Here is a 13412-nt window from a genome sequence, read left to right on the forward strand (position 1 = left end):
TAGTTGTTTTGTTGTATGCCAAGGCGTAGTGATAGAGTTCTACCAGACTTCTACCTTTTGACACTGAGCTTGAAAGAACCGTGAAGGCTATCTGAAGAGGAAGAAGAGCGATAACTAATACATCAGGTTCAAGCAGCTCCCAAAGGAGTCCTAGGCAGGACTCGGTGCACGAAACCCTGAACTCACTCGAATCAAGTGGTAGTAACACTCCATTAGATTCACCGAGGTCTAGTGTGCCCGAGGACTTCACAAATCCGTTTGAAATGGCAGAAAACATAACATTGAGGGATTTTGGTGCCCCATGCACCACCATATGAGGATCTGAGCGGGATCGCTACTCCCACCAACGAGGCTAGCAACTACGAGTTCAAGGCCAACCTCATCGGTCTTATTGAAGGTCACCAATTTTCTGGAGCTAAACATGAAAACCCCCGAGCCCATCTCCGACAATTCTTGCAATATTGCAACACCGTGAAGGCAAATGGAGTTACACCGGAGTTCATCCAAATGAGTTTATTCAAGTTTTCTCTCACCGGGAAGGCATTGGATTTGCTTGATAAGTTGCCCCCGAATTCATTGACTACTTGGGACCAAGTCACATCGGCTTTCCTATCAAAGTTTATTCCTCTTGAGAAGACGGTTGAATTAAGGTTAAGGCTTGCTAGCTTTGATGAGGTAAGAGATGAAACTCTCTTCGAGGCATGGGATAGGTTCAAGAGCTTAATGGAAGATTGTCTCCATCATGGGATGGATGATTGGATACTCCTACACATATTCTATAGGGGGCTTTCAAAACAGAACAGATTGTGCCTCGATGCGGCATCGGGGGGGGGGGGGATAATGAAGAAACAACCTACGGAAGCCCTCCGAACAATTGAGGATGTCGTCCAAAACTATATCGATTGGAGCAAAGGAGAACGAGAGACCCCTACAAAAGGGGGGAGGTATGATGTTAATGCAATTAATATGTTAAATTCCAAGTTTGATGCACTCTCATCTAGGCTTGATGCACAATTTACATCCCCTCCCCAACACATGCATGCCTCAAGTTTTTTTTAATAGCCAAAGGTAATAAACTGATGCAGCAGTCATCTCAAGAACCGCATCGGTTAAGTAAATTAACTGTAACACCCCGTATTTTCATACATGTTTAGCAATTAATTATTATTTTAGTTTATAAAATAATTTTTTTTTTTAAATGTCCTTTTAGTCAATATATTTTATTTCACACTTATTGATCTTACCTTAGAAGGGTCAAAAGTTAATTTCTAATTTGACTAGGTTAAGTATCATTAAGTTAGCTAAACCAAATAAAAGAAAAGTAAAGGAATAGAAAAAAAAAAAAGGAAAAGGAAAAGTAAAGGAATAGAAAAAAAAAAGGAAAAAGAAAAAAAAAATTTAGAACTTAGAAGGGGGAAGCTGTAGAAACCACGACACTTTTTCGTTTCCTTCTAAACTCCATCTTCCTTTCTTTCTTTTCATTCAACCTTCAACTCGATTAAAACTAATAATTTCTTTATCAACCATCATCACTTCAATTGTTGTTCATCTTTCTTCAATGCTTTCTCAGTTTTTGTGGGTATTTCAAAGAGAGAGGATTGAGTTTTATACTTGCAACTTTCGGGTCGAAAATCGGATCAAGAAGACGGAATTTTGTGTCTTTTTACACTCTTCTACGTTTTAATTGCGTTATTAATCAAGTAAGGATGTTTTCCATATTTTAAGTTTAGTATGTGTTAATTTTTCTGAATTTGGAGTTCTGTTAGTTTAGGATTTTTGAGTTAAATTGAATTGGGGGTTTTGATTATGAGTGTTGGGTGTAGCTTGATTGAAAGGAATTTTGTTTATTAATAATAAGTTTATCAACAAGAACTATAACTCGTAGGAATTCCAGGTCAGATTCGTAATTTGTGTTTTTCGTCAGTTTATGGACGTTTTTGGCCAAAATACTATTTCACAAAAGTTGTTCGTATCAAAATTTCGCCCAAGATATGCTCAAGAAACGTTTCATTTGGACTTTATAGGAGAAAGTTATCCCTATTTTAAGTTTCTACTGAAATTAAATATAATGCATGTTATTTTCATGTAGTTAGTAGTATTTACAGTTTGACTTTTGTTGACCAGTTTGACTTGTGTTGACTTTGGTGTATTCTCTTTGGATTAAATTTAAAGTGAGTTGTTTTTAAAGGTAGTCAAGGCTCATTAACTAGGTTATGTCGTTTATGTATAAACTATGTAAAGGTTGTAGTCAAGTGATTTATACCATATTATATTATATTGTAGATCGCGGGTTCGTAGAAGAACCCTTTTGACTTGTAATTGAGATTGGTTGATAGTGGTTTGCTAATAAGGTAAGATTTCATACTAAGCTTGTACAGATTATTACAGAAAGTATTTCATATTGATTTGTGATTTATATTGAGTTTGGAATCATTTTTACAATGCTATTTATGGAGCATATAATTTATGAGATTATTTAAGATATTATTAAAAGGAGGAAGTTCCTCATGAGACAAGTTTGAGTTTGTTAAAAGGAGGAAGTTCCTCGTGAGACAAGTTTGAGATTATTAAAAGGAGGAAGTTCCTCTATGTTACCAAGTTGAGATTTTGAAAGGAGGAAGTTCCTCACCCTTACGAGGGTTTATAGAGATTTATTGTGGGGTTGCCGGTAAGCGGTATTCTCCGAGTTTGGAAGTATGTTGAGTTAACAGTGTCTCAACAATATATTTTAGTAGTTGGGAGTATGTTGATCAATACTCTTGCCATTTGTCTTCCTTCTTGGTACGTTATCAAGTTAGGGGTATGCATACTAGGGACTTTGGTGTTTACCTTATCTAGTGAGCCTAGCTAGCTCATTGGATTTTTATTACTTCCTACTCACAGTTTTCAAAGGAGTTATATTTGAAAGTTTTACAAAATGGTTTAGAAAGAAAGTAAAGTGGATTTGAATTATTGAAGGTTGTCTATTATATTCAAGTTAGACTGTTGCACAAGTGAAATGATTTTGTGGAATACTATTTGTATTCCACCTGCACATTGGATAGTTCAAAGTTGTTATTGGTATGAAATCTTGCTCAGCCTTTTGGCTGATATTACATGTCTTCAATGTGCAGGGCTTGATGGTGACTAGCTTATATTGGGGTGAGAGCGTTGATTTCACCTAGATGTAGATTTATTAAAGTTAAGACTTCAGCTACAATAGTTTAGAATTATGGTTTGTTATAGGAGTGTATTAATTAATTACATTTCCTTTTAGTTGTAATAGTTAATAATTAATTTATGTATTAGTAGTAGTAATACCTTTTGCCTTGCTGTTATTAAATGTTAAATAACTGCAGCATAACAGCTCTTGAATTGTCCATGCTTTGTACTCTAATATGTTTTCTAAAGAAAGTGGAACATTAACTGATCCGGTTTTGGACCGGATCAGTTAATTTGTATAATCTGCTGCAGGCCCATCTGATGTGGACAAAAATCGCACTAGTAAGTCCGATTTTGACCGTATCAGATGGGCTTTTTTCCACTAGTGCAAGATCCTCATAAATTACTCCATTCTTATAGATCCTTTGTAATAACCTCACTTTTTGAGCTAAGATTATTTTGATAAATAAGGATTATTAAAGTTATAAACGTACTAATCAGTAATTGTGAATGGCTTCTTATGTGGATTTTTGTCGATCATGTGAGTATTATGTATTATTATCTTTTAAATTACTTGAATTATGAGTTAGGATAAGTCATTTATCAATTACGTTAAGAACGTTAAGTTTCATTCTAGAGTTATGAGAATTTAAAATAATATCGGTATTATTTGAGATATTCTGTAATTATGATTTAAGGGCTAATTCTGCCAAAATGACTTCATTGGAGTATGATACATATTTTGGGGATTTATTTTATGAATACTAAAGCATATATCTTAATTAAAGATAAATTAACCACAACAACCTTAAAAATTAGAAGAGTTTATAGAATGCTAATTATAATTATTAGCCAAGTTATATATTAAATACTCTTATATGATTTAGGTTGAAATATGAATATTATATTTAATAACGATTTTTATTATTTTATTATTGTTAGTATTATATATATATATATATATATATATATATATTATATATATATAATATATATTTATATATATATATATATATATATTTCAAGTAGTATTTTGATTTTTTAATAAGATAGCTTTAGATGGGTTAAGTATTGAAGTTAAAATTAAAGAAAAGAACCCCAACCCCTCTTATTTTCTCTCCCCTCCCTGTGCCCTCTTCTTTTCCCCTTCTTCATGGCTTGCTCATTAAAAGCCAACACCTGTTTTTTTGTTCCTCCTATTCTTCGTGTCTTCCATCTATGATGCCAGGTTGATTTCTTAAACCTCTTATACCAAAAATTATTATTTTATCTATCATAAATTGAATAGCAAAAGAGGAAACCCAAAATCCCCAATCTCTCTCTCGCGTCTCCTGTTATCTGCCTCGCCGGTGATGCGAGGCGTTGTATCGGTGCTACCGCTGTCAGAATTGTTGTTGTTGTTGCTGTCACTGGTTCCATTTCCCCTTCTTGCATCTCTCTCCTTTGTTCGTGCTGCTACCGCGAGTGAGGTGTCGTCGTCGTCGTTGTCGCCGTGGTGCTGGTCTTGTTGATATTGCTCCTGTTCTTCACCCCTTAGTGGTACTTTCCCTCTTTTCCTGTTTTGTTAGATGATGTTGTCGTTGTTGTTATTGTTGTGTTATATTGTTGTTGTTAGATGATGATGACCATGTTGCTGTGATGTGTTGTTCTGTTTTCCTTGTGGTTGTTTCTCTGGTTGTTGTTGATATCATCATTACTGTTATTGTCAGAGGATGATTATGTAGTGAAGTATCATTTGGAGAACAAGAATAATGAAGGAGATTGTATTATTGAAATCTGGATTGCATTTTAGGTAACTTTTATGTTCTACAGATGTATTACTTATGCCCTCATGTGCGGATCTCTCTGTTCTGTTTTTGATATATAAGTTATGGCCCTAGTTATGAATGTGTTGATTGTGGAAACATTATTAGATAAAATAAATATGCAACTGTTTTTCTGGCTTAGTTTATGAACTTAAAATAGAAAGTGGGCAAGGTACGTGTAGAGGATGGTTATTCTTTTGACCTAATACGGTCGACTACGCTCCATAACGAACCATGGGGGTAGTATTGTTGGGCTCCATAACGAACCTTAGAGGCAGCGTTTGTCCTTACTTGCCACTGATTTGTTTAAGAGAATGAGCTATGATATCGTTGTAACGGAAAGAAATGATTTGAAATAAAAATATTTATAACGGGCTAAAGTAAAGGTTACAAGTTTATTTTTCACTCATTTTCGAATTTTGCTTGTGTATTTTTTCCCTTACTTTGCAGGTTTGATATTCAGAGCTCAGAATTGGAAGTGGAGTAAGATAAATATGTCGTATTGATTAATGATTAAGTTTTGATTTAGTTAGTTGATTCGAGAATAGTACTCATATTTCATTGTATATACTTAATATTTGGGAATTTTAGTGGAGCTATTGATGTAATTAAGGTTTATTTTCCGCTGTGAATAAATTTAATTAAGAGTTAATTTTAGTTTGTAGTAGTTGAGTGTGTTTCACTAGCAGTTCGGAAGAGCGGGTTGTTACATTAACATCTAAGGAAAATTAGAGAATTCTAGAAAGTACTTAAATTATAAAATGACCATATTAGCGTTGTTAATATAGCCAAATTACAAAACTACCCTACACCTTTTTTCTATAAATACCAATGTGGGGATACCATTTTTTACTTCATCTAAAATCATCGAAAATGATTGAGCTCAAATAACTTCCTCCCTTCCTCCTTCGTTACGCCAGAATGGCGAGCAAGATCCTTCCCCTTATTCTGTCATTTTTCTTGATTTCTTCTTCTGGCAATTGCATGCAATCACATTTTTGGATCAATTAAGTAGTGTATGATTTTAGGCAAGTGGTATCTCAAGCCATCTAAGAGGAGTTTAGTTGAATATATACAAGAACAGGTAAGCTATAGTAAAACTGATTGTTTTTAGGATTTTAGCTTACTGTTTTTGGGATAATTATGAGTTATCTATACATGCTTGTCATATCTAAGGTTGTGGAAAATCATTTAAGGAAAATATTCTGTTTTATACGAGAAAAAACTTGGATTATCGGTTTAAGCTACATAAGGATTAAAACTATATTCTTTTAGCTTTTATGTGTAGCGATTGATTTGTGGAAATTATGTGAATTTTCGAAAATATGATGTGATATAACTTACTGATTCATACATGAATTGTAAGTGATTACTTCGAAGTGTTGTATGTAAATTTTTTGTGTTGATTTATGATGTTTGGAATGATAATAAACACCACAATTATATTCAGTAAGACCTTTACACCATTCAGCACTAAAATTTCATTTTGGACAATGAAGGATGTCCTAATCTAGTATGAAGAAGATCTAGTTGATTCTTGGAATCAATCTTAGGTTTAAGCATGCTAGTAGCTGTTTTATTTGGCAAGTTATGCACATGTACACTCTCACCATCATTATGTACATTTTCTACTGTGTAACAACCCACATACTCATCAACATTACCTTGACTTGTTGTAGTCTGAATAAAATAGTAGAGACCATGTGTATTTTTGCCAACACCAAGCAGCAGAGAAGTAGAAGGGTCCTGGAAAATATACCCCGTTCTAGTAAACTTGACTTGAATATCACTTTGTTCAATCAGCTTACCAATTGACATCAAGTTGTGTCTAAATTCGTTGACTAACAATACATCATATAACACCAATTGGTCATTTAAAACCACATCTCCCATAACCTCAACATGAATCTGAGTCCCATTAGGCAGTCCAACCTTAATAGGTTTATTTATAACTCTTTTGTTTGACAATATGCTCTCATCATATGTCATATGATCACAGGCTCCTGAGTCTACAATCCATACACATTCATGTTGCATTTTGCTCATAGTACAATTAAAAGAGTGAGAAATTGTACCTGCAAAATTAGCATAAGAACATGTTGCACCACTGATATCACCACCTTCTTGTTGCTTGCCTTTCATTGCCTTCATAACCTGTTGACAAATAGTGTTCAGCATGTCACTGTTAACCATTTCAGTTGCACCAACTGAATCATCCACAGACTATCTTCTTCTTTATCAGCTGTAGAGTAAAGCACGTTTCCATTTAGGATAATCTTTATGATTTTCAGCAGGTTTTAATATTTCACCATTGATGAATCTTTCTTTGTTTTTAGCTATTAAAGCACGTTTTACATTTCTGTTCCGGCAAATAAAATTCGCACCATTAAAAACAGTAGAAAATAATGAAGATGTTGGATTATCAGAGTTAGCAACGAAATAAGGATCAAAATTACCTCCTTTGATCAATTGCAAAGAATTATTCGTAGAAGTTTCAGTTGTATTAACATCTTCAATCACCATTGTTATCACAATCAAGAATCAAATCAATTTGCAGAAAGAATTACTCAATTTCCGTCGCAAGATTTGTGCAAGAAATTTTGCAATTGCAAGAAACTACGCAACAATTCACAACGAAATAACAGAATTTCAGAATGTAAAATTCGAAACCTCAATCTCAGAATGAGATTAGAGCTCTGATACTATGTAGAAATCTAAACATGGAGAGAATTTAGAGAGAGAAAGAGAAGAAGAATTGTATTACTGATAGAAATGTTATCTCACAAGGATGAGAGAAGCAAGCTATAGCTTATATACTTAGCTCATAACAAACTTCTAACTAACTTATAACAAACTTTATTACAAGAGAATAAATTATATAATATAACTCCTATACATGTTAAATCCCCCCCTTAATAAGTTGAACCTTGTTATTACCTTATTTGAGCCTTCATTAGTGAGCTCGTTTACGACTGAGTTCTCATGCTAGGATTTTCGAAAATTCATGATTTGATTATGGAAAAAAACCTTACTTTTCTCCCATCATATGGCACACGCGATCTAAGTTTCATTAGAAAAAAACACCTAAAAATCGATTTTTCCTAGTTGTTTTTCTAAACTAATTAACCATCATTTCCTTGGTTATTTGTTCCTCTGAATATCGACTATATACTTCATATACCCATTCACTCATCTACATACCAAACCCCTAGCTAAGCATATAAATCATTATTAAGGGCACTATAGTCTTTTAAATACATGTTTAAGATATTTTCTACCTAAGAGAGAGTGATGTAATCTATTTTGTCTGGTTGTTAAAAGCTTCCTATATAACTGTATTGTGTGCTGCCAAGTTGGGTGGATCAGTTAATACAAAAATTCTCTTTCTCTCATTTCCTTCTGTGCTCTAATATTCCTCTGTGAGTGTGAGAATGTTTACTGACCATTCAATTATCATGGTATCAGAGCCACCACACTGCACACTGGACTGAGCAAAATTCTCCCTGAAACTTTCTTTTCTCTTTCTTAAAAACCCTAAATTCAAACTGACACCCTCCTACGCCGTGGTTCTTCTAGGCCAAAATCTAGAGCCTCCCTTTTCTCCCTTACATACAAAATTGAATCTTGGTGTGTTCCTTTCTTCCTTTTTTCCTCTTCTTCTCTCCTAAACAATGGCAGCAGGAAGAATCTCATTTCAAGATATGTTGAACCCTGTATTTCTTCATCCCTCTGATAGCTCAACTTCCATACAAATTAACAAGCTTCAGGGACCAGCTGATTATAGAGCTTGGCGCAGAACAATGGAAATCAACCTTGCTTCAAAACGTAAGCTCGGATTTGTTACTGGAACTGTGCCTGTTCCCACTGATGATGAAATCAAAGTTGAGCTCTGGGAAACCTGCAATAACATGGTAATCGCTTGGCTTACTAACAATCTCTCATCTTCAATTCGAAAATCTGTGATGTACATGACAAATGCTAAAGAGATTTGGCTGAATCTTGAAAAACGCTTTTCTCTCACTAATGGTTCACGCAAATACAAACTGAACAAAGACTTGTTTGAAGTCAAACAAAATGTTGTGTCAATAAATGAGTATTATACCTCAATGAGATCAATGTGGGAAGAGTTGGATACTCTAAATATGTTGCCTGTAATTGCTGAACCCAGTGTTGAAGTAAAAAGCCTATTAGATACCATTGAACTTCACAAAGAAGAGTCTAGATTATTTCAGTTTTTAAATGGCATAGATGATGTTTACAGTCACCATAGAAGTCAATTACTGATGCTGACCCCCCTTCCCAATGTTGAGAATGCTTGTGCTGTTCTGATGCAAGAGGAAGCTCAAAGAGCTCTCTTGCATAGACCAAAAATTGATGATACAGTATCTGCTATGAATGTGTACAACAATTCTGAAAAATTGGCTGTGTGTAATGTTTGCAACAAAAAAGCGCATACAGGTGATAAATGCTGGTTTGTTGTGGGATTCCCAAAGAGGAATCAAAACCCTAAAACATTTCAACCCAAAGCCAAGCCATACACCTATCCTACCTCCAAATGGAATTCTCCATCTAAACCTTACAAGCCTAAGTTGGCTAACAATGCTCACACTTCACTTTATGCTCCTTCTACCTCTGATACTGGTGGCCTTCTCTTCAGCCCACAACAACTTGCTCAATTAGCTAAACTTCTGCCTCAAATCACAAATACCAAACATACAGAAACAGATGATGAACTTGATGTTCATTTCTCAGGCATGCTTACCTGCCAACCTAACTCCATATCCTCTGATGAATGGATTGTGGACAGTGGAGCATCTGACCACATGACTCCTCACCTTTCGAACCTTGAACCCACATCTACCAAAACCTACTGTCCACCATAAACCTTCCCACAGGTGCCACAAGCCTTGTCTCTCATGTTGGCACCACCCATCTCCCTAATGGACTTGTCATTTACAATGTCCTATGTGTACCTGATTTCCATCACAACCTCCTTTCATTCCAAAAACTCATAAAAGATTCTAACTGTGAAGTCCAATTCTTTCCCACCCACTGTCACATCCTTGATTCCACTTCAAAAACTATCCTAGCAACTGACACTGCTAGACATGGCCTGTATTACCTCTCCCTTCCTTCTACAAGCACCTCCAACTCACCTTCATCTCTTACAGCCACTGTCTCCTCAACTATAAACACTCAGAATCCTATAGACCTTTGGCATCACAGACTAGGGCATGCCCCTGTAGCCAAGATCAAACTCCTTCCCTGCATCCCACCTAACACTCCTACTTCCCATAAAATTTGCCTCACCTGTCCCATGGCCAAGTTCACCAAACTTCCCTTCAACCTCAGCACCTCTCATGCCTCTCAACCTTTTGAACTCATTCATATGGATATCTGGGGTCCATATAGAGAATGTATCAAAGGCAAATACAAGTACTTTCTCACAATTGTGGATGACCACACAAGACATACTTGGGTCTACCTATTACAATACAAGTCTGACTCTCTTGCAACCCTGGAAATCTTTCTAGCCTATGCCCAAACACAATTTTCCAAAGTCATCAAACATATAAGGTCTGATAATGCCCTAGAGTTTGATGATGAACCTTGCAGACTCTTCTTCACTTCTCATGGAATCACAAATCAGACCTCTTGTGTTAAAAGACCTGAACAAAATGCCCGTGCTGAAAGGAAACATAGACACATTCTTGAAATCAGCAGAGCACTCAGATTTCAAGCTGGTCTTCCCCTCTCTTATTGGGGAGACTGCACTCACTGTTGTCCACTTAATCAACAAGCTTCCCACCCCAATCCTTCATAACATAACCCCATATGAAGTCTTATTTGGCAAACCACCATCCTATGATCACCTAAAAATATTTCGCTGCCTTACTTTTGCTACTAATCCTGCTTTTCCAAATGACAAATTCTCTCCTAGAGGAGTTCCCTGTGTCTTTCTTGGGTATCCCTCAACTCAAAAAGGATACAAACTTCTCAACCTCACCACCATGCTCACATTTGTGTCAAGAGATGTGCGCTTTAATGAAACTATATTTCCTTTCTTAACAACATCTGTGAACTCATACATGCATCCTATCCTTGATCCTAAACCATCTCCTCTGACTCCCATCTTTGATGACTATGTTTACTCTGATGTAACACCTTCACCCTCTCCTGCCCTAAGCTCTCCCATCACCACTCCTCATCCTACTTCTCCTATACCTCCTATTAATCTCCTCCCACCCGCTCCTCTCAGAAGGAGTTCCAGAACCCATGTTCCCCCCCTCCTGGCATCAAGATTTCATAACTAATCCCCCACCTCACATCTCTAATATGGCTTTCACCATTACTCAACCTGAATTCCAGTGCTTTCTCACCACTCTAACCAATAACCAAGACCCTATACATTTTAAAGCTGCCCTTCAGCACCCCCACTGGATCACTGCTATGAACATTGAGGTTACAGCCCTGGAAAAAAATAACACCTGGGATGTCACTCCTCTCCCATAAGGAAAAGTCCCTATTGGCTGTAAGTGGTTATTTAAAACCAAGTACCACCCTGATGGTACAATAGAAAGACACAAATCAAGGTTGGTTATCCTTGGTTGTAAACAAAAGCCTGGAGAAGATTATGACCAAACCTTTGCACCAGTGGCTAAAATGACCACTGTCAGAACCCTTCTGGCAGTTGTTGCCCTTCAATCTTGGCACACCACTCATATGGATGTGACAAACGCGTTTTTGTATGGTGATCTTACTGAAAAAGTGTACATGAAGCTCCCTCTGGGCTACACTCATCATGGTTGCAGAATACATTCTAACTCCTCCATATCTCCTCACCCTCCTTCTAATGTTTGCAAACTAAACAAAGCTTTATATGGCCTAAAGCAAGCTCCCCGTCAATGGTTCTACAAGCTTTCTACTACCCTTCTTCACCTTACCTATACACAATCAAAATCAGATTACAGTATTTTTGTCAAACACACATCCACCTCTGTCACTCTTGTACTCATATATGTTGATGACTTGCTAATTTGTGGCAATAGCTCTACTGAAATTCATCACCTTAAAACTATGCTCTTTTCATACTTTAACATGAAAGACTTAGGTGGCTTGAGATACTTTCTTGCATTGAAATTGACAGAAGTGCTGCTGGTTTCATTCTATCTCAAAACAAGTATACCCTTGATCTGCTAAAAGAGTTTGGTATGTACCAAGTTAAACCACTCTCTCTTCCCATGGATACTCACCTTAAGCTTACCCCTGATAAAGGAGACCTTCTCCCTGATCCTACTCCCTATCAAAGGCTCCTTGGTAAACTAATTTACCTTACAATCACAAGGCCAGACATTTGCTTTACGGTTCAGCTCCTAAGCCAATACATGCATCAGCCTACCACAGTTCACATGCAAGCTGCTAAAAGGTTGTTGAGATACTTATCAGGCACTCATACCCAAGGTATTTTCTTGGCTTCCACCTCAGGTGCTCACCTCACTGCTTACTGTGACAGTGACTGGGCCAGCTGTCCAGTAACCAGGAGATCAACCACTGGATTTTGCATCTTCCTAGGTCAATCTCAAATCTCTTGGAAAGCAAAAAAACAACCTGTGGTGGCTCGTTCCTCAGCTGAAGCAGAATATCGGGCCATGGCCCTAACCACATGTGAGGTGACATGGCTTACAGCCCTCCTGAAGGACCTTGGTCTTCAGCATCTTCCTCCTACAACACTTAACTGTGACAACCAAGCAGCTCTGGCCATTGTTGCAAACCCAGTTCTACATGAACGCACCAAACATGTAGAAGTTGACTGTCATTATATCCGTGATCAAGTCAAGGCTGGCACAATTATTCCTCAACATGTCACTTCATCAGACTAGGTTGCAGACATAATCACCAAGATTCTCTCCGTGCAACAACATCAAAAGCATGTTTCCAAGCTGGGAGCTTCAGTCAAGCCTTCCGCCTCAGCTTAAGGGGGAGTATTAAGGGCACTATAGTCTTTTAAATACATGTTTAAGATATTTTATACCTAAGAGAGAATGATGTAACCTATTTTGTCTGGTTGTTAAAAGCTTCCTATATAATTGTATTGTGTGCTGCCAAGTTGGGTGGATCAGTTAATACAAAAATTCTCTTTCTCTCATTTCCTTCTGTGCTCTGATATTCCTCTGTGAGTGTGAGAATGTTTACTGACCATTCAGTTATCAATCATGATATACTCTCATGTCTAAACCGCCACACTTTGACACAAAACCAAGTACCATGCATGAATTTGATATTTGTTTGCTTGCGTGGCATAGTTTCTCCCTCAGATTAAGAGCCTCTTTATGAAACCTCTACATGTTGCCATATAATGTTAGTTACCTTTTCAACCATCCTAAATAGCCATGGTGCTTTTGTAAAACCTCTATTGTTAGTCTCCCTCCCGCAACGGTGGAACTTGACATAGCAAGCTTATTCTCC

General features: G+C 36.8%; 2 protein-coding genes and 1 long non-coding RNA gene across 5 annotated transcripts; all 3 read left to right on the forward strand.

Moving 5' to 3' along the window:
- Positions 1-1387: 1387 nt before the first annotated feature.
- LOC125492460 (uncharacterized) lies at positions 1388-3288 on the forward strand. Its single transcript, XR_007269059.2, has 3 exons — positions 1388-1700; positions 2284-2351; positions 3114-3288. It is a non-coding gene; the product is annotated as an uncharacterized LOC125492460 (long non-coding RNA).
- A 912-nt stretch (positions 3289-4200) lies between these two features.
- LOC104884383 (uncharacterized) lies at positions 4201-13038 on the forward strand. 3 transcript variants are annotated; one of them, XM_048634962.2, is made up of 3 exons: positions 4201-4680; positions 4851-4933; positions 5397-13038. In XM_048634962.2, exon 3 carries the CDS (start codon positions 8618-8620, stop codon positions 9827-9829), a length of 1212 nt encoding a protein of 403 aa, XP_048490919.1. In that variant the 5' UTR covers positions 4201-4680; positions 4851-4933; positions 5397-8617; the 3' UTR covers positions 9830-13038. The 3 variants fall into 3 exon arrangements, with proteins under 3 accessions (XP_048490919.1, XP_048490918.1, XP_048490920.1); XM_048634961.2 differs by having other exon boundaries at positions 4201-4933; XM_048634963.2 differs by lacking the exon at positions 4851-4933.
- Positions 11610-12826, forward strand: LOC109133780 (uncharacterized mitochondrial protein AtMg00810-like). Its single transcript, XM_019247589.1, has 2 exons — positions 11610-11716; positions 12094-12826. The coding sequence occupies exons 1-2, from the start codon at positions 11610-11612 to the stop codon at positions 12824-12826; spliced, it is 840 nt and encodes a 279-aa protein (XP_019103134.1).
- Positions 13039-13412: the final 374 nt, after the last annotated feature.

This window comes from Beta vulgaris, chromosome 8 (genome assembly GCF_026745355.1).
Source record: "Beta vulgaris subsp. vulgaris cultivar EL10 chromosome 8, EL10.2, whole genome shotgun sequence".
Taxonomy (NCBI): domain Eukaryota; kingdom Viridiplantae; phylum Streptophyta; class Magnoliopsida; order Caryophyllales; family Amaranthaceae; genus Beta; species Beta vulgaris.